General features: G+C 49.3%; 1 protein-coding gene across 1 annotated transcript; it reads right to left on the reverse strand.

Annotated features, from left to right (window-relative positions):
* Window positions 1-10,104: 10,104 nt before the first annotated feature.
* On the reverse strand, window positions 10,105-22,977 carry PXT1 (peroxisomal testis enriched protein 1). The gene is made up of 3 exons (XM_040983047.1): window positions 22,806-22,977; window positions 18,653-18,783; window positions 10,105-10,209 (listed from the first exon to the last, which is right to left on the reverse strand). Exons 1-3 carry the CDS (start codon window positions 22,975-22,977, stop codon window positions 10,105-10,107), a joined length of 408 nt encoding a protein of 135 aa, XP_040838981.1.
* Between the last annotated feature and the right edge of the window lie 1,186 nt (window positions 22,978-24,163).

Here is a 24,163-nt window from a genome sequence, read left to right on the forward strand (position 1 = left end):
GCACCCCCCTCAACCCCACTCCAAAGCCACACCCCCGTCTGGAGCCTGCCCAGGCAAAGGCCAGCTCCCACCTGCAGTCTGAGCCTCCGAACCCACCCAGCCCTGGGGGTGTCTTTTCCTACATTATGTTTCACTAGAAGTCCATGCACTGACGTGGCCAGCACAACCAAGGAGACTATGTTCTAGAAAATGAAAAATGGTCGAGGCTGGTGCTGCGATGCAGTGTGCTAAGCTACCACTTGTGACCCTTGTGGGGGCGATGTTTGAGTCCCGGCTGATCCACTTCTGATCCAGCTCCCTGCTAATGCACCTAGGAAAGCAGTGAGAGCTGGCCCAAGAACTTGGGGCTTTGTTACCCATGTGGGAGACCCAAATGAAGTTCCTGGCTCCTGACAGCCTGGCCCAGCTCTGACATTGTGGTTATCTGTGGAGTGAATGAGAGAATGGAAGATCTCTCTCTGACATGGATCAGCTAAAATAGACAATATACAAAAGTGATAGTGTGGGGCCCAGTACAGTGGCCTAGCAGCTAAAGTTCTTGTCTTGAACGTGCCAGGATCCCATATGGGCACCGGTTCTAATCCCGGCAGCTTCACTTCTCATCCAGTGCAATGCCTATGGCCTGGGAAAGAAATAGAGGACAGTCCAAAGCCTTGGAACCCTGCACCCATATGGGAGACCTGAAGGAAGTTCCTGGATCCTGGCTTTGTATCAGCGCAGCACCAGCCATTGTGGTCACTTGGGGGAGTAAATCATTGGACCAAAGATCTTCCTCTCTGTATATCTGACTTTGCAATAAAAATAAAATAAATCTTTAAAAAAAATATCCTGGTTAGCCTTCCCCTTGAGACACCATTTTGCAAGGTAGTGGCTGCCATGCTCCATATTAAACTTCCATTTTCCTTGAAAGATCGAAGATTCTGTATTCTGATTTACAACACTCTGTGTGTGCGTGTGTAGCTCCACCTCTCCAACGAATAAAATAAATCCTAAAGAAACAGAATGGGATGTATCTGATAATATTCATGCAAACTACAAATAGAATTATGCAAAACCATAATGCCTCCTTTGTAGGAACACGTGCAAAAACATGCTCACGCGACACAGGCTGGGGAGAGAAAGGTGGGGAATAAACACACACATCTCACAAACTGTGTGGCTTTGTGGGGGCAATGATGCAGCTGATGAACTGCACCATAGATTCCCAGGGGGTGGGGAAACGCTAGAAAAAGCAAAAGCAAGCAAAAAATAATGAATTTCTTCCACTTTCAAACATCGTGCACAATCATGGAACACCAGAGATATTTCGACTAAAAACAGGAATAAAAGGGAAAGCCAGTTATCACATGACTCGTTACTGAATGTTGTCGGGTGGAATTCTGTGCAGTGTCCTACGCCTTGAGCTAGACTTGAAAGGGACGGTGAAAGCTGGGTGAGTGGACAGGCAGGCAGCGGCGTGCAGTCACTATGGAAAGCAGTCTGGGAATGTTTCCAAAAGTTAGCAATAGAAATCATCCCTGACTCAGAAATCCTACTGCTAGACGTTTCGTCAAGGAGTGGAACTCAGGGTCTCAGAGAGGTCAGCGTATGTTTACGTTAGCGTTTTTTACATCAGCTGAGATGTGGAGGCAACCGAGACATGCACTGATGGATAGAGGGTACCAAGAAGCCATCCGTGTCTCCAGTGGAACATTATTCAGCCTCGAAGAAGAAAATGCTGCCAGGTGTGACAACATGGTTAACCCTAGAAAAATAAGCGAAATAAGGAGGGCGGATGCTGCACGAGCCCGTGTAAGTGTGGCTCGTGCTGCTGATTCTTGCCATATTTTTAAAGCGAGGGAGGCAGAGACAGGAGGGAAAACAGAGATGAGCGCTTGCAACAACATAGTCACATGCCTGGAAAAGTGGGAGCAACTGAGAGCTCTTAGACCTTGCCTGCAGCACGAATACTCACCACTCCCAAAGTTTCTTTTTGGCTAATGTTTTAAATTTTTCTCTTTATTTCTATATAAGCAGCTAAAAGTATAATGAAAGAAAATATTCATGTCTTCACAGCAACTTAAAAACACACCCCGTGGTGAGCACGGTGGGGGAAGCTGCTGCTTGGGACAGCTGTGCCCCATATCAGAAGCCCGGTTCAAGTCCTGGCTACTCCACTTCTCATCCAGCTTCCTGCTAACGCACCTGGGTAGCAGAGGATGATGGTCTGAGTACCTGAGTTCCCACCATTCACGTGGGAAGGAGTCCCCAGCTCCTGACTCTAGCCTGATCCAGCCCCAGCCGCTGTGTAGCTACATATGTATCTATCTACCAAACTAATAATTCGTTGAAAAACATAATGAGCTCTAAATCATTTTGCATAATACAGGAATTTCATGTATGAGAAAGGAAGCATAGGAGACAGCAAGAGATGGAACACACAGCAGTCAGCGTGGGAGAGACTGCCTGGAGGCCAGGAGGCTCAGCTGAGCCCCACACTCTTACACGTGTCGCCCCCTCCCTGCTCCCCCCCCCAAAAAAAACAGCCCTTCCAGATAGACGAATGCACCACGTATAAAAACAGTTTAAAGACACAGGAAGGAAAAAGAGAATGTGGAAATGGTGATCTCACTCAACTTCCTGTAGCCCTTGACCATAATCATCCTAATCAACTATGTAAAAGTCATCAAAAATTAAAAAATCATTAATGAAAAAAAGAGAAATCGTTTCAAAAATTCACCATGTGCATAAATAATTACATTTGGGTTCAGAACTTCCTAAGAAGAAAAATGATAATGGGCCCCGACCCCAGGAACCCCAGCTAAGCTCCACGCCTGGATCGCCCATGGCTTACTTCCTTGGATATATGCTTGAAGCAATATTAATTAAAAACTTCAGGACTTAAATTGCCTATGCAGAATAAACCAAATGATACCATAACACCCACAGATGATTTTTAATGGAACTACAATTTCCTAAATATTGTAAGTAACTTTCTATTGGGTTAGAATTACAGATAATTTTTGCTTTAAAAAAATTCTTTGTGAAGTGCTCAAAGCTTTTCATAGAAAATGTGTGTGAGTACTATTTACGTATCCAACTGAAGACGTGTTAACCATTTGCCTGGGACGAATGCCTGCCAGGAGGATTGCAGACCCACACACACGTCTTCTCAGGCAGGGGGCAGTGGGCTCAGCAATGAACGAAGATACCACTTGCAATTCTCACATCACACCCAGGAGCACCTGCGATCAACTGCCAGCTCCATTCTCGCTTCCAGCTGTCTGCAAATGTAAACTCTAGCAAGTCAGCAGGTGATGGCTCGCACAGATGGGTCTCTGCCACGTGTGTGGGAGGCTCAGATCGAATTCCCCCCTCGTGGCTTTGGACAATAAGCAGAAGGGAGGAGAGAGAGTTCCAGAAGGCCCAGGGTGCTCTGGAGTAGTCTGCCCTATGGGCCCTTCTATCTTGCCTTCCATTGACACCTCAGGCCAGATCTGAACAGACTCCACAAGATTGTGGCCTCTTCTACAGCTCTGAGGTTGTTCAGGGGATGGGACAGAGGACAGTGGCAGCCACCACCAAATGACATGCCACAATGAGTGAACTGCTGTGACTCAAAGGGTGAGGGGCGCAGCCACCAGGCTCCATGATGGTGGGTCCCTCTCTGGAGCGGTTTGGCTCATGGCCCCCAAATGACATGCTCAAGTCCTAACACCCAGAAGCTATAGGTGTGAAACTGTCTTGGAAAACGTGTCTGCAGAGGGAATTAAGGATTGCAAGCTTGAGACCACCATGAACTTACAGGGGATTTTAAATCCAATGATGGGGAGTGGGCATTTAGGGGCTAAGAGGCGTGTCCCACATTGGGGTACCTGGAACCAGCTGCTGACACTGGCTTTCTGTAATGCAAACTCTGGGGAACAGGGGTGATGGCTCAGTGGTGGTGCATGGCTTGTTCCCGGAGGTTTCACTTGGACTCCACTTCACCTGCCCTTCCAGGGACTTTTAGAAATGGCTCAGCTGGCTAATCTTCCACCTTGCAAGCACCAGTATCTTATGTGAGCACCAGTTTGTGTCCCAACTGCTCCACTTCTTATCCAGCTCCCTGTTTGTGAACCAGGAAAGCAATAGAGGGATAGCGCAAAGCCTTGGGACCCTGCATGCGTGTGAGAAACCAAGAAGAAGCTCCTGGTTCCTGGCTTCAGGTCAGCTCAGCTCCAGCCATTGCAGCCATTTGGGGAGTGAATCAGCAAATGGAAGTTCTTTCCCTCTGTCTCTCCTTCTCTCTATAAATCTGCCTTTCCAATAAAAATAAATCTTTTTAAGAAAGTCGTGACTCCTTCCCTGTTGAATCTATCTGCTACCATTTGTATTAACTGTGACTGAACCCTGACAGGCACAGCTCTTTATTTCCACCAAACCAGGTGAAATGGAGAAGGATAGCAACACAGTCATGGGTCATGCTTGTGATGATTTCTTGAATAGCCTTTTAATCAGATCTCTAGTCCCTGGAGAAAACTTGAAAAGGACACAAAGACCCCAGGAGGGAAATCGAAGCCACTGGGTCTTCCACAAGGATCACTTAGTGATGCGACGTCCTGCGGACATGTTGGCCCTGACTGGCCAGCGGCTGCCATTGATTTGCATACAGGATGGCTGGCTCAGCCACAGGGGAGCTGGGACTGACTTGATGTCCAGGCTCAATACCTAACATGAGATCACAGAGCATCCAGCCCCTTCCTGGGAATAAGGAAAGTATGTCAGTAAAATATGCTGAAAATAACCACCCCATTATGCTCCCGGCCGAGGTATCTAATTCTGCCTGGCAGCAGAGGGTAAAGCTAGGGTACCCTCCGGGTCCTGCAGAGCATTCTCCATAGCCTTTCACCTCGAATTAGAACTTGAGCATCTACTGGAGCTGGGATTAGGGGGAAAGGAAGAGGGGACTGCCATTTCCCAAACATTAACTCTCCTGCCCCAAATTTTTGTTTTTAAAGATTTATTTTTCAGCCTTGCACAGTAACCTAGCAACTAAAGCCCTCACCTTGCACGTGCCAGGATCCCATATGGTGGCCCCACTTCCCTTCCAGCTCCCTGCCTGTGGCCTAGGAAAGCAGTCGAGGATGACCCAAAGCCTTGGGATCCTGCACCCACATGAGAGGCCCCGAAGAAGCTCCTGGCTTCTGGCTTCAGAACAGCTCCAGCCATTGTGACCAATTGGGGAGTGAATCATTGGGTGGAAGATCTTCCTCTCTGTCTCTCCTCCTCTCTGTATATCTCACTTTTCAATAAAAATCAAAATCTTTTAAAAATTAAAAATAAAATGAAATTTAAAAGATTTATATATTTTATACAAATAAAAAAAGATTTATTTATTTTTATTGGAAAGGCAGACTTACAGAGAGAAAAGGAGAGAAATCTTCTGTCTATTGGCTTATCCCTAAACGGCCACAACAGCCAGAACTGGACCTATCTGAAGCCAGGAACCAGGAGCTTCCTCCAGGTCTCCCACATGAGTGCAGGGGCTCAAGGACTTGGGCCATCCTCTGTTGCTTTCCCAGGCCATCCGTAGGGAAATGGATCAAGAGTGGAGCAGCTGGGACTTGCAGCAGAGCCCTTATGGGAAAACAGTGCCACAGGCAGAGGCATAAGCCACTACGCCACGGTGCCGGGACCAGAACATTTATTGAGCTTTTTCGTTTCTTTCAACAATGCTTTCTTGTTTTCAGAGTGCATGAGTTGTACTTTAGATTTATGCTTAAATATTTTTCCTTCTTTGTGTTATGACAGGAAGAACTATTTTTAATGTTAGTTTCAGATTGTTCACGGTTAATTTTTATAAAATTGACTTTATTTATTTGAAAAGCAGAATGATAGAAACAGAGCGAGAAAGAGAGAGGAAAAATAGCCTCCATCTGCTGGTTCGATCCCCAGACAGCTACAGTGGCCAGGATTGGGTCAGACTGAAAGCAGGAGCTGGGACCCCAACCGGTACACCAATGCAGGGGTAGGCACTGCAAGCAGTGGCTTCATCCACTGTGCCACAATGCCAACCCCCGCAACTGACTTTCACAACCTGCTCAGCCCATGGACCAGTTCTCATTTGTGTATTTTTTCGGGTTTTGGAAATACAGTGTTGTGTTGTCTCTGAACAGAGACAGTTCGACCTCCTCCTATCCAATTTCAGTGCCTTTGACTGCTTTTACCTAGCCAAACCCTCCTGCTCAGAGAGTGAAAGCAGCCAGTTTTCCACCTGCCCTGACAGGTGTGGTGTGCTCACAAATGGCCCAGCTCAGCCTGAGGTCAAGTTCTCATGGTCTTGACAGTTGGAGGGTTTTTATTAGTTTGTTTGTTTTTGTTTTGATTTTTTCCCCCATGAAAGGCATCGGATTTTTTTTAAAGATGTATTTATTTATTTGAAAGACATGGTTACACAATTACACAGAGGTCCCCCCACCCCCAATCTGCTGATTTACTTCCCAGATGGCTGCAGTAACCAGTGCTGGCCCAGGCCAAGTGCAAGAACCAGTGACTTCATCCGGGTCTCCTAAGTGGGTGCAGGGACCACCTTCTGGTGCCTTCGGAGGCATAATTAACAGAGAACTGGATCCGAAGCGGAGCAGCCAAGACTTGAACCCATATCCATAGGGGATGCCAGGATTGCAGGCAGGGCTGAAGCCACTATACCACAACATTGGCCCCAAGGCGGCTGGGTGTGGTCAGACTCTGTCTGTGCAGGAGACTGGGGCTTTGCCTGTCGTTTTCTTAGTGGGACTTCTGGCGTAGTGCTCTTAACTGTTCATGAGACGCTGCTGTCTCCCCCAAGGTCTTGGCTCGGGGTTAAGGAAGGGGACAGAGAGGGGCTGCCCTGGCCACACTGGACACCTTCTCCCAGCCTGTCTGACTGTGCCATTCCTGCCTCTTAACAGGGCATAGGACTGTGCGGGATAGAAACTGGCAACCCTGACACCTGTCCCACATCCACAGGTCAGATAGAAAGAAGACAGACAGATGTCAGGAAAGACTGACAGGGCCCTCCTCCTGCTTTCGCAGGCTCTTGCTACTAGCCAAAGCACCATCTCCCATCGCAGTGACTGGGTTTGAGTTCCACTGGGGCTCCCGACTCCACTGTCCTGCTAACGCGGACACCAGGAGGCAGCAGTGAATGCCCACCTTATTTCAGTTCCTGGCATCCAGCCCCAGTCATGTGGGCATTAGGAACGGTGGCGGGAAGCAGCAGCAGACAAAACTGCTCTCTCTGTCTTTCTCTCATTCTGCCTCTCAAATTCATTTAAAAAAAAAATCTGTCCTCACTTGACTGTTTTGCGACCTTCCCAGCACTTTGCACCACCTGACATTGCCTTCCACATTTCTCAGTTCACCTGTCCACGTCGTGGAATTCCCCAGGCCCTTGCCCATCACTGGTGCTAAAGCACCACCTACTAGCAAAGGAATGCTTTATTTCCTTGGGAAGTTCTGCAGAGCATCACCCGGCAATCAGGTCACTCATCCTGTGCAAGGGGACAGTCAGCAGACTGGGGTTCAGGAAAGCCACAGGGAATCGAAGTAGCAGGAGACCTTCGGATGTCTGGTCCCGGATGGACGGCATGGGTGGGGAGGAGCAGCTTTTAACCCAGCCCTGGCAGGTGTGCTAGTCCTGTAGGTCTCAGAAATCTGACAAGCTACTTGAGAATAAAACGATGATGAAAGATGATAAAAGAGGAAACGTCATCCCCAACAAAGAAACTAAGGAGATAGAAATTCTAGAAGGGGCAGACTGTGGATTAGCACAGAAAGGTGACACAGAAGTGCTCAGGTGGCTTTTTGGTGCCTGGAACCAACCTCCCTGGAGAGCTCCGCTCCAAAGCGCGCGCGCGCGCACACACACACACACACACACACACACACACACACACACACAGTACTGCGCCACCTGGTGCACATGATGTACAACTGCAGTTCTCTCCCTACGTTCTCCATCCCCCAAATCCCTCTTCCACTCACCCATACCATTTAGCTCCTGCTGTCCCCTCTGTGGGCACCTGGGAACGGTGACCAGTTGGCTGCTCATCAGCTCCGCCTGCGCCCCCTCCCACTTAAGTGCAGACTTTTCTGAGTCTCCTCTGTGTGCTCACCACCCGGCTCCCACATAACAAGCAACTGATTTACAAAGGGGTTTGGAATTGTAAACATCAAACCATGGTGACATTCCCTCTTCAATTTGCACATTCCAGTCTCATAACAGCCCACTTCAAACTCCCCACCCAAGTCTAAGTGCTGCTCTGTGGTGGCTTAGTTAAAAAGGGTCACAATGGGACTCTGGCCGATGGGAAGGGAGTAGGGAGGGGCCGAGCCTGATACCCTGAGCCGGCATCCCTTTACCCATGAATAGTGGCGTTTTAGAGGCACCAGGCCCTTGAGACATGGCCGAGTGCTTTCTGCTTGTCCCCAGGAAATCCCGAGGGAATGGTTAAGTAGAAAATATGAACACACAGGCCGGCGTTGTGGCGTATTATGTAAAGCCAAAATCTGTGGTGCCACCAGCCCATAGTTTTTGAGTCCTGGCTGGTCCACTTCTGATCCAGATCCCTGTTGAGGCATCTGGGAAAGCAGCAGAGGATGGCCCAAGTACTTGGGTCCCAGAAGAAACTCCTGGTTCCTGGCTTCGGACCATCCCACCTCCAAACATTGTGGCCAACTGGGGAGTTGTATAAATATTGCAAAAGAATTAAAAAGTCAAGAAAAGGGAAATTTTAGACTCTGCTCCATGCCAGTCAGCCATGACCTAGGTGATGATGGAGCTGAACAGGAACTGCCCTAAAGAGATTTTAAAAACCTTGGGCCGGGGTCCAGCATGGTGGTTAGTGGCTAAAGTCCTCAAGTGCTGGGATCCCACGTGGACACCAGTTCATGTCCCACCTGCTCCACTTCCCATCCAGCTCCCTGCCTGTGGCCTGAGAAAGCAATGGAGGATGTTCCAAAGCCTTGGGTACCTGCACCAGTGTGGGAGACCTGGAAGAAGCTCCTGGATCCTGACTTCTGATAGGTTTAGCACTGGCTGTCATGACCACTTGGGGAATGAACAGCAGAAAGAAATCTTTCTGTGTCTTCTTTTCTTTCTCTAAATCTGTCTTTCCAATGAAAATAATTAAATCTTAAAACAAAACCTGGGGTCATTTCCCTGTGGGGGGATGAGGGGTGCTATGTGGGTGCTATAGAACACCAGTGAACAGGAGCAAAGGGCCCCACCGTCACAGAAGCAGCGTGCACAGGGTTTTGATGCTCAGTAACACAATATTTACTTCTTTTTGAACAAGGTATTTAGATGAACTTTTAACTTCTAACAAGAAACTTTTTAACACTTGAAACTATTTTTAACAGGGGAATGAGGGAATAGGAGGTGAAAAAACAGGCCCAAAGGGAGGCTAATGAGCAAAACACATCCACCCAGCAAAGGGCCCACTGGTGGGGTTGCTGGCAGCAGGAAGCCAGTGCCCAGCTTTTGCCTGTGACCAGCTCCCATCTCATTTGGTCTGGCTAATTTTCCAGAAGGCAGGCTGCTGGCCAGGGTGTATGCAGTCCCAGCTGCAGAGCCAGTAGAGGAGAATGGTGGAGCAGACAGGTTGGTAGGCACAGCCGCGTGGAAGGGACTTGGGGATGGCTTGCCAGAGGTCATAGGGCTGAGGTCAGAAGTTCCAGCTGGTGTAGCAGTTGCAGACTCCAATGGTATCCGGGGGTGTGGGTAGGGGTGCAGCTGGCCCCTGTTGCACCTGTGTGTTAGTCACAGGGGGTTACCCTGGAGAGGCTCAGGACAAAGAGCCCACTTCTGGGACCCCAGCTTCACGGATGAGGGCTTGTGGAAGGAAATTCTCAAACCAGGCTTACAAAGAGCGCTGAGACCCAACATGGTGTCTGCTGGGGCCCGGGCTTTCATCACAGGGGACCACAGACACCTAGTGGCTCGCTAACTGGGCGGGTGCTCGGCCAGGGAGCCCACGGTGCTTCAGCATCTTGCTGAAGCGAAGAAGGGAAGCAAAAAGCCCCCTTCCCCATTGTCTGTAGAAGGTGGGAAATGGCGTTTCTTTGTGTCCCAGAAGACAGAGCGCGATGTGGATCTTCCGTTTACAGCAAATGCTCATTCCGGGCCAGGCGCAGCAGCACCCAAGCCCTCCTGAAGAAAAAGAAGACGAAGCGAGCCAGGGCCGCTCTGCCGTGCAGCGGGGGATCCTGTTTCCAAAGAGAGGGAGGAGAATGTTAGGGGGAAAAAAGGATGAGACAGTGTAATCCCAAATTGAAAACACAATTACAGCATTGCTTGAGTTCAGGTGACCAGCAAGCTGCTTGGGTCACTTTGTGGGTGAGCAATTGTAACAGGACGTCAAGGCCTCCACGTGGCCTGCTGGGGTGACCCCATGGTGACCCACGGAAAGTCTGATGCCTTGGCTAGGGGACCGGCAGCCTGTCCCTTGGCCCTTCCAGAATGCGTCTGGAAAGCCGGCAGGTTGGCTGCCTGGACACAGGGAGCAGATGGGGCGTGGATGTGAGCCACGCTGCTGGTGATCAGCTTGCTTGGGAGCTGTAAATTGGCAGCACTGTGCTCCTGTGGGGGTCTCAGGAAGGGGAGGCCGAGGGGGCAGACCCCAAGGCTGTCTCCTACAGGGTTCTCACCGGGTGGCTGCACGTGGCTGCTGTCCCTTGGCTTCATAGAAAGCCCTTCCGGTGCCATCAAGGCCCTGACCAGTACCCCTCATCCTTGCTTGCTCTTACATCAAAACATTCAGCACCCTAGGACACTTGGATCAGTTGTTTATCCCTAATGAAGTCCTTGAAACTGGGGGCATTTTTGACTCTTTTGGCACTGCCATATCGCCAAGACTTAAGCAGAACCTGACACACAGCAGATACTTGATAAATATTAATTAAATGAATGAATGAATGATAAATCAGCAGTAAGCTCAGCCATCCAGATTTGTTTTATCAGTAACTGGAGTTTATTAAAGGCCTTGGCTCCCTGATACAGTGGATTCTAGTTAGAAAAGCTGAACGTACTTCCTACCAGCGTGGCAGAAAACAATACGCACCCTCACGCTTATATCCAAGGGTGCAGCTTAGAAGCCAACTGATTTCTGGTACCTTATAGTCAAACACTCGACTGTCTCTACTGTGACACCTGTGATGGAATCCATGGTGCTGTTGGGAAAACTAAAGGAAATATGTAAACATGTCTCAAAAGCTTGGGAAAAAATTATTCAGAAACTGCTAAGGGGTGGGTGCCTGGCTCAGCAATTAAGCCATCTTCTGGGCCACGTACATCACTTATCAGAGTCCAGCTCTGCTCCAGGTCCCCACGCCCTGCTAATGCAGATCTTGAACAGCAACAGGTAAAAGTAGCTGGGTCCCTGGCACCGACGTTGGAGCCCCGGACGGAGTTCCCAGCTCATGGCTTCAGCTGTTGATGCCACAGGGGAGTGAACCACAGAATGAAAGATTTTCTGTGTGTGTGTGTGTGTGTGTGTGTGTGTGTGCGCTGCTTTGCCTTCCAAAAAAGGAATTTTTAAAAATAAGTAATAAATTAGGTAAATGAACATCAGCTTTCCTGCCTTCTTTCTGACCGAGAAAGGCATTATTTGTATCAGACAGGGTCACGGTAAAAACAGATGGCATATTCAAACTAGGCTAATTCGGGAAGAGAAAATTGCAGACTGTCCACAGAGGTGTAGAGAAGTCATAGGGATGTGAACAGCAGAACTGTCACCACTCCCAAGCCTGTGGGCCAAGGAGGCGCAATCTCCCCAAAGGAGACCGTCTGCGGAGAAAAAAAAAAAAATGTCACTGCACAGCATTTGTGAATGAGAAGTCTGTTTTAAAATAATTCTCTATGTCAAAAAGTCCCAGGGCCCAGGTTTCAAGAAAACAAAGCAAAGAGTTGAACAAAAACCCCCAGATAATAAATGGTAAAACAGAAGATACTGTGCTGAAAGGCACAGAACCTTTCAGAAAACAACCAAGCATTCACTTCAGCGAAAAGTACAGGAGAGCCAAGTATGTGGCAGCTCAAATGTAACCAATTCATGAGACAAAAATGAGTTGTGGTGAGCTCCCTGGGAGGAAGTCCCCAGGGTGGAATAACAGTTTACTTAAGACATCTAGGGAATCAAAGTGACCCCAGGGCCTGGCACAATGGCTCAATGGCTAAATCCTCACCTTGCACACACCAGGATCCCATATGAGCACTGGCTCGTGCCCCAGCTGTTCCACTTTCCCACCCAGCTCCCTGCTTGTGACCTGGGAAAGCACAGAGGACGGGCCAAAGCCCTTAGACCATGTACCCTACGTGGGAGACCCAGAAGAAGCTCTTGGCTTTGGATTGTCTCAGCTCTGGCTGTTGTGGCTACTCAGGGAGTGAACAAGTAGATGGAAGATCTTTCTCTGTCTTTCGTTCTCTCTGTAAATCTGCCTTTCCTATAAAAATAAATCTTTCAAACAGAGTGACTCCAAAGGTAAATAATGATGGCTACTGAGGCCAGGTACCCTGGCAGCCACGAAATGCTGGTAGAGTAGCTTGATGCCAGCCTTCAGATAGCAAAGGATTCAACATTTCTGAGCCAAACTCAGGAGCAAATTTCTACATTATTTTTAAAACATGCTGAGGTCCATTTAGAGGTGTTTTTTAGATGCAATTTATAGTTTAGTACGTGATACATTGAAAAGTCTATGGTGCAGCCAGGTTTGTAAAACTCTGCAAGACAAGTTGGAACAAGCTAACGACAATAGACCAACAGAATAGAAGGAAAAGTCCAAAAACAGGGGTAATGGCTCAGTTAGCTAAATCCTCCCTTTGCTGGCGCCAGGATCCCCTGTGGGCGCCAGTTCTTGTCCCAGGTGCTCCACTTCTGGTCCAGCTCCCTGCTTGTGGCGTGGAAGGGCAGCAGATGTGCCCTTCCACATCTGCTTTGGAACTCTGCACCCACAGGGAAGACCTGGAAGAGGCTTTGGTGCCTGGCTCCTAGCTCCAGATTGGCTCAGCTCAGGACAGCTATTGCTGCCATTTGGGAAACAAACCAGTGGTAAATATCTTTCTCTGTCTCTCCTTCTCTCTGTAAATCTACTTTTCCTATAAAAATAAGTAAATATATATTTTTTTAAAGGACAGAAGTAGCCTTTTCAAGAATGGATACTAGGATGAGTCAATCCCCATATGCAAAAGCTGGAGCTCAAGGCATGCCTGGCTGGGCCAGACCCACTGTTCTGCAAGTATCAGAACAAGGGGTGGGTCATGTCAGGCTGTACGGTAACACTCACCATAATGTGAAAGAACCAGATCTGGGGGCAGATTCTTTAGGGGACTTTTGGGCTCACTTCTGTGGGACTGAAACACACTGGTCTTTGTGGAGAGCTGGGGGTGGTGACAGGCTGAGTCAGGCTGGATCACAGAATTCATCTGACATTGGATCTAGGGCTGGAAGAAGGCAGGTAGGGCCAGACTGTAGCATCCACCAGCACATGCAAAGGCCAGGACGGGGGGAAGACTGTACCAAGCAGGACTGTGCCACCTGCCAGCACATATGAGATCTGGGACTGGGTGCAGGCCTGATAGAAGAACTTGGAGACCTCCCCTAGTAGGCTGCAGATCCCACTGAGAAGCACAGGAGCTGGGGCCAAGAGTGGACAAGGAGGGGCAAGGCTGCAGCACCAGCTGGCACACAATGACAGTCAGGACAAGGTGTGGGCTGAGCCCAGCTGGGATAGGTTGTAACACTCACTAGTGAGAGCTGAGACTGTGGGTGGACCATGCCAAGCTGAGGTGAAGCACCAGCCAGCATGCATGAGATCTGGTGCTGGGAACAGGCATCATAGGGGACTTTGGGGACTCCCCTGCTGAGGCTGCAGCTCCCACTGGTGAGCAGGAGAACAGGAGCTGTGGTGGACCAGGCTGGGCAAGGCTCTAGCACCCACCCACCCACAAGAGGCAGAATGGATGTAGGCCAGTTGGGCTATGCTGCAGTACACACTGGTGAGTGGCATAACTCGGGGCCAGCCATATAAGGTTGGGCTTTGGCAGCCGCAAGCATATGCAAAATCTGGGACTAGAAGCTGGACTGGTAGGGGAACTTCGGGAACTCCCTTGTTAGGTTGCAACTCCTGCTGGTGAGTATCAGAGCCGGGACTGGGGGATGCCAGACCAGGGTGGGCTGCAGTACCCATTGGCATACGTGTGAGCTGGTTCTGTGAGTGGGCTGGGCTGGGCTGAGCCAGACCACAGCACACATTGGCACAAGTGCAAGTCAGGATGAGACACATGCCAGATCAGGTTGAACCACAACATCCACCAGTTCACATGAGGGCTAGGGGCGGGCCATACGGGCTGGCAAGAGCTAGAACTGGGGATGGGCCAGACTGAGCCATGCTTGTAACACCAGCTGGCAAACATCGAGTCTGGGAGCAGGCCATCTCAGACTGGTCCACAGCACCTGCTGGCATGCACTAGACCTGGTGCTGGGAGTAGACCTGGTAAGGGAACTTCAGGGACTCCCTTACTGGGCTGCAGCTTCCACTGGTGTGTGTGTGAGAGCTGGGATGGGGAGTGGGTCTGGCTGGGCTAGGTTACTATACTCACAGGTTCACATGAGAGCTGCAAATGGGAGTGTCCCAGGTTGGGCAAGGCTGTAGCACCTGCTGGCAAGTGAGGGGACTAGATGTGAATCATATCAGACTGGACCACAGTTTATCCTGGCAGGCTCAAGATCCAGGTCTATGAGTGGGCATGGTAGGGGAACAGCAGGAACTCACTGCTGGACTGCAGTTCATACTGGTCATCGTGAAATCCAGGACTGAGGGCAGGCCAGGTTAGTCAAGGCAGCAGTTCCCATTGGCATAAGTGTGGCCTAGCTTGGGGGTGTGGGTCAGGCTGAGTTAAGCTGCAGCACTCCCATGAGAATGCACAAGAGCCATATGGGATGTAGGACAGACTGGGTTAAGCCAAGTACATGCCAGCACATACAAAAGTCAGTGCTGGGGTAGGTCTTGTGAGGGTCACTGGGAGGTGCTCCAACTAGGTCACAGCATCCGCTGGTGTGCCTGAAGACTGGGCCTGTGGGGGGCTGGGCTGGGCTGGGCTAAGCCACAGCACCCATTAGTTCACATGAGAGAGGGGCTAGAGACAGAACTGACCAGAAAGTTGTACTCACTGGTATGTGCATTGGCTGGTGCAGGAGCAGATGGAACCTGACCCTGCACTGGCTGACAAACACAAGAGTCAAGTCTGAGGCTAGCTCAAGCAAGGCTTCTTGAGGGACTCCCCAACTAGACTGCTAGACTCAAACCCCAGCCACAGGAAAAATTACCATGTATGTGGTCCAATCTTGGAGTGCATGTGGTCAGGACTGAGCCTCCTTAATTCCTGATGCCTGTGCAGTGGACAGCATGTCCAGAAGCACATGAGGGACATGACTGCCAGCTCAGCCAGGTCGGCAGAGGACATCGAGTGGCTAGTCAGAAGATCCAAGGCGAAACAGGTTGGACCACCCTCTGGACAAGCTCTGCAACACGTTTCCAACCTGTGGCTACACTATGGTAGACATGGTCAGCCAATAGACCTTTGAAAGAGTCTTCCCAACCCTGGTGCAATGAATCTGGCAATGGCTCAGAACTATCAAAACCACCTTGTAACACCCTCAGAACACTCTTCCACACATCAGAGTCTCTAAGGTGTCATCAAATGACCATCCCTCATCCTTGGGTGCTGATGTAGTTAGACAGCAGGGAGTAGGCCCCTCCCCTTCTCATGCTGCAGGACCCAGGAGGAAAAAAGTTGAAATATTTGTCCCATCCACCTGTCTCTGTATTTTGAACCTCCTACCCTAATCAAGGATCCACATGGGTGTACATACCTCTCAACTACATAAACAGTATTAAAAATAAAAATATAATAAAAATATTTAAAAGTAAGGAATATATAAGTTAAACTTCATCAACATTAAATGCTTTCATACTGCTGAAGAAAGTGAAAGGACAGCCTACAGAAATGAGGAAAACCAATGCCAATCCTATTCCTGACAAGGACCTAACAACTGAAATTTAAAAGAACTTTAACTCAAAAATAACAAGATAAACAGACTTGAATAGCTATTTCAGCAAAGAGCTGCACAAGTGTGTTTAAAGAGGCACCTGGCTAGCCCTTGAAGAGATGTAAATCAAAGCCACAATGAGATTCCACTTCACACACTGGGCTGGCTATAATCACAGTTAATGATCAATGATGAGAAAGTAGAAACCAGAACCCTCAAACCCTGCTGCTGGACCACAACGTAACAGTGCGGCCACTGTGGAAAACAACCTGGAAGTCCCCCAAAAAGTGAAACATAGAGCAGCCACATGATTCAGAAATTCCATCTCTTAAGTCTGTTCCCTAAAAAATTGAAAGCAGAGTATCAGCTTACTCAAGCCACTGCTCACATGTCAAGTGTCCCAAGTTGGCACTGAGTCCCAGCTGCTCCACTTCAGTTCCAGCTTCCTGCTAACATGCCTGGGAAAGCACTGGAGGGCCCAGGTGCTTGGGGCTCTGTCACTACATGGGAGAACTGGATGAAGCTCCTGATCCTGCTGCTGGCCTGTCCCAGCCCTGGCCATTGTAGCTATCTCAGAAGTAAAGCAGTGGATAAAATTCTCTGTCTCTCTTTCTTTCTGTAAACTCTTTCAAATAAATAAATAGTCTTTAAAAAGAGGGAGAGCTGGCATTGTTGGGCAGCAGATAAAACTGCCACCTGCAACACTGGCAGCCCATATGGGTACCAGTCCAAGCCTCAGCTGCTCCACTTCTTTTTTTTTTTTAAGATTTATTTATTTTTATTACAAAGTCAGATATACAGAGAGGAGGAGAGACAGAGAGGAAGATTTTCCGTCTGATGATTCACTCCCCAAGTGAGCACAACGGCTGGTGCTATGCTGATCCGAAGCCGGGATCCAGGAACTTCTTCCAGGTCTCCCACACGGATGCAGGGTCCCAAAGCCTTGGGCCATCCTCGACTGCTTTCCTGGGCCACAGGCAGGGAGCTGGATGGGAAGTGGAGCTGCCGGGATTAGAACTGGCACCCATATGGAATCCCGGTGCATTCAAGGCGAGGACTTTAGCCGCTAGGCCTTGCCGCCGGGCCCAGCTGCTCCACTTCTGATCTAGCTCCCTGCTAGTGCACCTGAGAATGACAGGATGACACTAGTGCTTGGACTCTGCCACCCACGTGGGCAAGCCAGGTTGAGTTTCAGGCTCTCGGCTTGTGCCTGGCCCAGCCTCGGCTGTTGTCGTTCTTCAGGGAGCGAACCAGCTTATGAAAGATCATCCTCTCTCTTTTTATCCCCCTCTCTCTGAAATTATTCCAATACACAAAGACTTTTTTTAAGAAGTCCAAAACAGTTGCTCGCTGCGGGAGCCTGTATACTAAAATGTCCCAACAAAGTAAATGAAGAGAGCAGAGAGTAGACTGAGACACAGCACTCCCAGAAGACGGTGTGGGGCCACAGGGACCCACAAGAACTTTCTCACAACAGGAGCCCTCCCTTAAGGCAGGAGGTCGGGCTCTGGGGGCAGCGGCCCCTCCCACCACAGAGCCTCACGTGCTCATTTTCCCTCTGTTGCCAACTGAGGAAAAAGCGCCTTCTGTGGCTTTCATCACCCCTCAAGATCTCAGAGGTCTTCCTTTCTGTTTCTTTTATTTCCCTTCCTGTCTCTACGCCTAATCAAAACAGATGAAGAAATTGCCGGGGGATCTGGCTCACACAGCCTTTGATAGGTTTCAGGAGGAGAACCGTGAGCTAAGCCACAGGCTCTGCTCCCTGACCACACAGTAGAGTCACCTGGGGAGCTGCGACTGTCACCTTTATCAGAACTGCCCAGGCATCTACTACAGAACTATTAGTTCAGGCAACTACTGCCAGAACTCGACAGGTGATTCCCATCTTACCATGAGAGTGAGGAGACATTTCCCACGCCCTAATGCACACACAGGTCCCCCGGGAATGTGTACAAAAGTCCTCAGTCTGAAGCCTGGTGCAGTAGCCTAACAGCTAAAATCCTCGTCTTGCACGTGCTTGGATCCCATATGGGCACTGGTTTATGTCCCAACAGCCCCTCTTCCCATCCAGCTCCCTGCCTGTGGCTTGGGAAGCAGTCGAGGACAGCCCAAGGCCTTGGGACCCTGCACTTGCAATGGGAGACCTGGAGGAATTTTCTGGCTCCTGGCTTTGGATCAGCTCAGCTCCAGCCGTTGTGGCCACTTGGGGAGTGAATCTTCGGATGGAAGATCTTCCTCTCCGTCTCTCCTCTTTTATATCTGCCTTTCCAATAAAAATGAACAAATCTTAAAAAAATTAAAAAGGCCTCAGTCTGATTTGCAATTGGCTGGTGGTATGGGCAGGACCTGAGATTCTGAGCATCTCACCAGCTGCCAAGGGAGGATGAGGCTGCCAGGCCAGGGCTCGCAGGAAGGGCAGCGGGGACAATGTCCAGCGCTGGTTGGGAGGTACCCTCACAATGGTCATATCTGATGGGTGGCAGTGCAGGCACAGTCAACCCCTGGGTTCTGACAACTCCTGGGCCTTGGACTCCACTGGGCGGCAGCTCTCTCTGTTCTTTTCTTCCACCTGACAGGCCTGGCTGGGAACACTGAAGTCTTACCTCTGGAATCATCCTCTGATTGATGCTGTCCCCAATGTCTCTCAGTTGCATGGCCAACCTCTGGATGACCTCCTCCTGGTGATGGTTCAGGCCGAGGTCACCCTCCTTGGACTGTGAAGGTGGACTGGGATCTGCACAGACAGGAGAGAGTTCAAAAGGGAGAGCTCCGTTTAATTGTTGATAAAAGTCATTTACTACTAGTTACTCAAAACAATATTAGACAGTGAGAGGGATGGACGCAACCATAACAATAACTAGCTAAAAGCAAACCCTGGGAGCGAAGTGGTCAAACATCATTTCGGATGCTTGTCGCCCATAACAGAGTGCCTGGGTTCAAATCCAGCTTTCTGCTACGCACAGCCTAGGAGCCAGCAGGTGGTGGTTCCAAAAGAACGGGCAGCTGCCACCAGCCAGTTAGACCTAGAATGAGTTCCTGGCTCCCATCTCAGTCTAGCCCAACCCCGGCCACTGTGAACATCTGGGGAGTGAACAACAGATGGAGGTTTCTCTCTCACTCTCCTTGTTCCTCTCAAGTAAAATAATTTATTTTAAGAAATTAAACCATTCAATGTATTTGTTAACTCCTAAAATATTTATTATTTTTATTTGAAAAGCAAATCTACAGAGAGGAGATACAGAGAGAAAGATTCCCCGTCCGCTGATTCACTCCCCATGTGACCACAATGGCCAGAGCTGAGCTGATCCGAAGCCAGAAGCCAGGAGACTCCCATACAGGTGCAGGGTCCCAAGTTTTTGGGCCATCCTCTACTGCTTTCCCAGGACACAAGCAGCGAGCTGGATGGAAAGCGGATCAGTTGGGTCACAAACCAGCACCCATACAGGAACCTGGCACGTGCAAGGCGAGGATTTAGCCATGCTCCTTCGTGCTGTGCCCTATCTATTAACTTAAAAGCTTTTATTTATTTTTCAAAATCAGGGCTATAGAGAAAGAGAGGCAGAGAAAGTGAGATTCTATCCACCGGCTCTCTCCCCGGGTGAATCTAATAGTCTGTGCTGGCGGTGCCTCAATCCAGCCTCTCTCATTTGGGTTAGGGGGGTCCAGTTACTCGAGGCATCACTACTGCCCCCAGGTCTACTTTGCCAGGAGGCTGGAGTCAGGAACAAACCTGAACACTCTAATAAGGCATGCAGGTGGCCTAACTACTCTTAACTGGTAGGCCAAATGCTCACCTCAAGAAAATATATTTCTGTCTACGAAAAACACAGCACTTTCAACATGTCAACTATTTTCAATGTGTAACTACTGTTACAAGTCATACCAAAAAAATAAATTAATTAATTAAATAAAATAAAGCACTTCTTACGTGTCATAAGTATCATACTCAAAAATATCTCAGGAATGTCTGGGCTGTGGTGATGTGGAAGAATACATTTGTTCTGAGGCCATTTCTTCCTCATGTGGAAATACTTAAGGATGAAATAATGTCTGCAACTCGCTCAGAAATGATTTACTGAGGGAAAACACCTCTGGGTAAGTGTTTTATACACATGTACAGAAAAATAGAGAAAAAGATAAAACATAAAGCAAATGTGGCAAATGTTAAAAAAAAAAGGGGGGGGGGAGTGAATCCACCATGAAGTGCTTTTAGCCATAGACATATTCTTGCCACTTTTCTGTAGATTAAAAATTTTCCAAAATATATATTGAAGGTGAAAAAGCATCACAGAAAAATTCTTAATAGCTACGTAAACTCTTCAGGTTGCTTTTTAGGGCCTTAGAACGTAGGTGAAGTTACCTCTGCAGCTCCTTACCCTTCTAGAAGCTTATGTTCTTACTAAACAATCTCTTATCTGAGCAATTCTTATATTTGAAGTTCATTTTGGCATAGTAGGGTAAGCTTCTGTCTGAGGGACTGGCATCCTGTGTGGGCACTGGTCTGGGTCCCAGATGCCTCACTTCAGATCCAGCTCCCTGCTTGTGGCCTGGGAAGGTGGCAGAAGGCGATTCAAGTCCTTGCCACCCTGCGCCTACATGGCAGACTAGGAAGGAATCCTTGGTTCCTGACTCCTGACTTCAGACCAGCTCAGCTCCATCTGCGGCAGCCATCTGCGGAGTGACCCAGAAGACGGAAGATCTCTCTCTCCTCTCTGTAAACTCTGCCTTTCAAGTAAACATTAAAAAAGAAGAAGAAGAAATTTTTCTTTAAGGTATCTTTTTCGGTCTTCCAAAAAAGACGTGGCCTCTCACAGAGCACTGTTAAGCTCTATCTGGGAACATCATACTCTCCACTTTGCTGCAATCATTGTGCATTTTTCTATTTACTGTATTAAGTACATATGCTAACGCAGTTACCCACTTGGACCGACATCGTCTCTAATAGTAATCATAGGATGCAGCAAGGCACTCCCTAAAAGCTTGCCATTAGAAGTAAATATAAGACTCATCTGAGAGCTAACAGGTAAGGCACAGCACCCAGGGGTGAGAGGGTGGTCACGGGAAGGGCTCGTAGCTCTTCGTGCAGGCTCCCCCCCCCCCCCCCCGAGCCCAGTCCCTCATCTCTTCAGGCCCAGTTCTGGATTGCATCCTTAATATATATTTTTTTAAGCTGTCCTGCTGCAGAGCCCCCACTTGGCACCTACAGCCTGTCCGGGGGGGAGGAGCGCCAGCGGTCACGTGGGCCGGGCCGGCCAATGGGGCGCGCGCTGCTCGCTCCCGGCCGCCTGAGGGACGGTCAGCGCCCGGCGCGCAGTCCCGGGTGGCACGGCCCGCCCGCTCGCCTCGGCCTGTCGCCCCGTGTGCTCAGGCCTCGCTGGGCGCCGCCGTCCCGATTCCCGCGGCCCTCACGGCGCCGCCTCGCAAGCCTGGCCCCGCCACACCCACACCCCGCGTGTCTGCGGCCAAACCGTCGCCCGCGCGCGCGTCTTGGGCCAGTGGACCGTGAGGGGCGGACGAGGCGGGCCGGGGCTGCGGACCGAGGCGCCTCTCCTGCTGGGCAGGCGGCGAGGCTCACGCCCCAGGCCCACAGCAGATGTTTATGTCAACAGGGCATCGACCCTGGCCCGAAAATGGACACGGAGAGCGGGCGGGCGGCTGGCTGCGCAGCGCCTTTTAATTTCGCCCTCGCTCTGCTCCTGAAGGGGTTTAGGTAAACGGGGCGATGCCAGCTGGTCGCCCAAAGCTAGCCGTCAGCTTCACGAGGGTGGGGTAAGTGTGAAAACATGAGAAAGGGCTGGCAGGGGTTTTAAAAAAAAAAAAAAAGGAAAGAAAGAGTGAGTTTTGGGACAGGGGTAAATTTGTACAACTTTGGGAGCCTTCTAAAGCCCAGTGAACCGTGCCCGTTAGAAGGGTGAGCTTATGGTCCGTGAGTCACATAGAGGTAAAAAAGAAAAGCAGGTGAAAGGTTAAGTGCTAGAAGGTGTTTGTAGGCGACAGGATCTCGAGCCTTGAGAAGTGACTGTGGACATTTGAACAGGTGAAAACTTGGCAGTTCGCGCCTTGCCTGCACTTGATCTTATTGCCACAATGGTGGTGGCAGGCCATTACCTGGACGCTTTCCACCTTCTCAGGGGCTTGCTAAGGTTGGATAATACAAATGTGCCCTGATGGTGCCTTCCGGGGCCCAGCATATATTTCATCTAAAAGAAGCAGAAGATGCTGCACACTGAACACCAATGCTTTCCTGTAATGTCCCTCAACACACACATTTAATTTTCCAGCATTTGAGAACATGCAGAAATCATGCTTTTTTTTTTTTTTTTTTTTTTTTTTGCAAAACAAAAACGTCACACTTCCCTTCATGTTCTCTCCTATTTGAACAAAAATCAACAAGGAACCTAATCTGAATGGTCCCTACCTTAACAATTGTTAGGCCAAGTTTAAACACATATTTTTATTAAAAGACAAATTTGATGTGTGCTAGCTGATCCGGGGTCATCTTAGCGAGTCACCGCATGAATAATAATTCAGAGCTAATGGAAAACTAAAAGATTGAGAACCATGAAGCAAAGTCAGTTTTAGGTTATTTTTTTTTCCCCAACAAAGACCTTGAATGAATAGATTAACCTCTGTTTTCTTACAATTAATGTTTAAATAACATTCATATACTTAATGCGTAGTTTTACATCCCTAATATGGGGGAGAAGACATGCAAAATGCGTTACTTGCCTTAGTTTAGTCCACATGCTGTCTTACCTGGATCCGCTGACATAGCCGGAGCGAGCTGGGAGCCGACAAGTCGGGTCATGTATGCCTGCTCAACTCTATATTTTGCCCACCGCCATTTGCAACAATTTGTTACTTTGGGAGATGGATTCAGGACTGCTGTAGGTTCATAAACAATCCTATGGTGTTTTTTCCTCTCCATGTTTTTTCCCTGTTGAAAAAAAAATGGGCAGTACTTAAACCCTGCCCCAAACTCTGACTCCCGTGAACACTCAGTTAAATTCCGCCCAAGAACCAGCTGGTGTGCTACAGGATCTTATAAAGGGATAACGCGGAACCTCCCCGGATGCAGTTCACCCTCGTATGCACCTGCACACACTCTCCAGGATGTTCTTTCTTGAACCAGTGACAAGAATCTTGACCTAACAACTCATGGTAATGCTATCAGCTTTAAAAATCAGTAGCAGGGACCTGGTGCGGTAGCCTAGTGGCAAGTCCTCACCTTGCACGCCAGGATCCCATATGGGCACTGGTTCTAATTCGGGTTGCTCCACTTCCCATCCGGCTCCCTGCCTGTGGCCTGGGAAAGCGGTTGAAGACGGCCCAATCCTTGGGATCCTGCACCCACATGGGAGACCCAGAAGAAGCTCCGGGCTCCTGGCTTCAGCTCGGCAGAGTTCTGACCATTGCAGCCACTTGAGGAGTGAATCAGCGGATAGAAGATCTTGCTCTCTCTGTCTCTACTCCTCTGTGTAGCTGCCTTTTCGATAAAAATAAATAAATCTTTCATGCAACTCATGTCTTTAAAATCTGGGCACAGCGGTTGGGATGCCTGGGTCTCATGTTTTAGGGTCTCAGTTCAGATCCCAGTTCTGATTCTAATTCTAACTTCCTGCGAATCGTTCACACACTGAGAAGCGGCAGCTATGGCCACGTGGCTGCCTTCTGCCACCGCATGGGAAGCCTCCATCGCGCTCATGGCTCCCAGTTCTGGCCTGACCCGGCCTCAGGTGCTGCATGCATTTGGGGAATGAACTGACTGATGGGAAGCTCTGTTAGTCTCTGTCTCTCTTTTTTTCTATGTCTCTTAAATAAACGAATTAAGGATTTAAAAAATATGGGGAGTCTGGGGCTGGCACTGTGGCTCGACCAGCTAATCCCCCGCCCTGTAGCACCAGATTCCTGTTTGAGTGCCAGTTTGCTTCACTTCCCGATCCAGCACTTTGCTTCTGGCTGGGAAGGCAGCAGAGAATGGCCCAAGTCCTTGGGCCCCTGAACCCACATGGGAGACCTAGAAGAGACTCCTGGCTTTGGAACACCTCAGATGCAACCATTTAGGGAATGAGCCAGTGGGTAGCAGACTTTCTCTCTATCCTTCTCTCTGTTCT

Source organism: Ochotona curzoniae, unplaced genomic scaffold (genome assembly GCF_017591425.1).
Source record: "Ochotona curzoniae isolate NIBS_2020 unplaced genomic scaffold, NIBS_Ocur_1.0 contig_3819, whole genome shotgun sequence".
NCBI lineage: Eukaryota > Metazoa > Chordata > Mammalia > Lagomorpha > Ochotonidae > Ochotona > Ochotona curzoniae.

Coding starts and splice junctions, on each gene's coding strand:
- PXT1 (XM_040983047.1), bottom strand. CDS start 22,977: ATGGAGAGGAAAAAACACCATAGGATTGTTTATGAACCTACAGCAGTC. Junction 18,784..22,805: donor GGCTATGTCAGCGGATCCAG/GTAAGACAGCAT, acceptor CTGTCTGTGCAG/ATCCCAGTCCACCTTCACAG. Junction 10,210..18,652: donor ATCAGAGGATGATTCCAGAG/GTAAGACTTCAG, acceptor CTTTGGAAACAG/GATCCCCCGCTGCACGGCAG.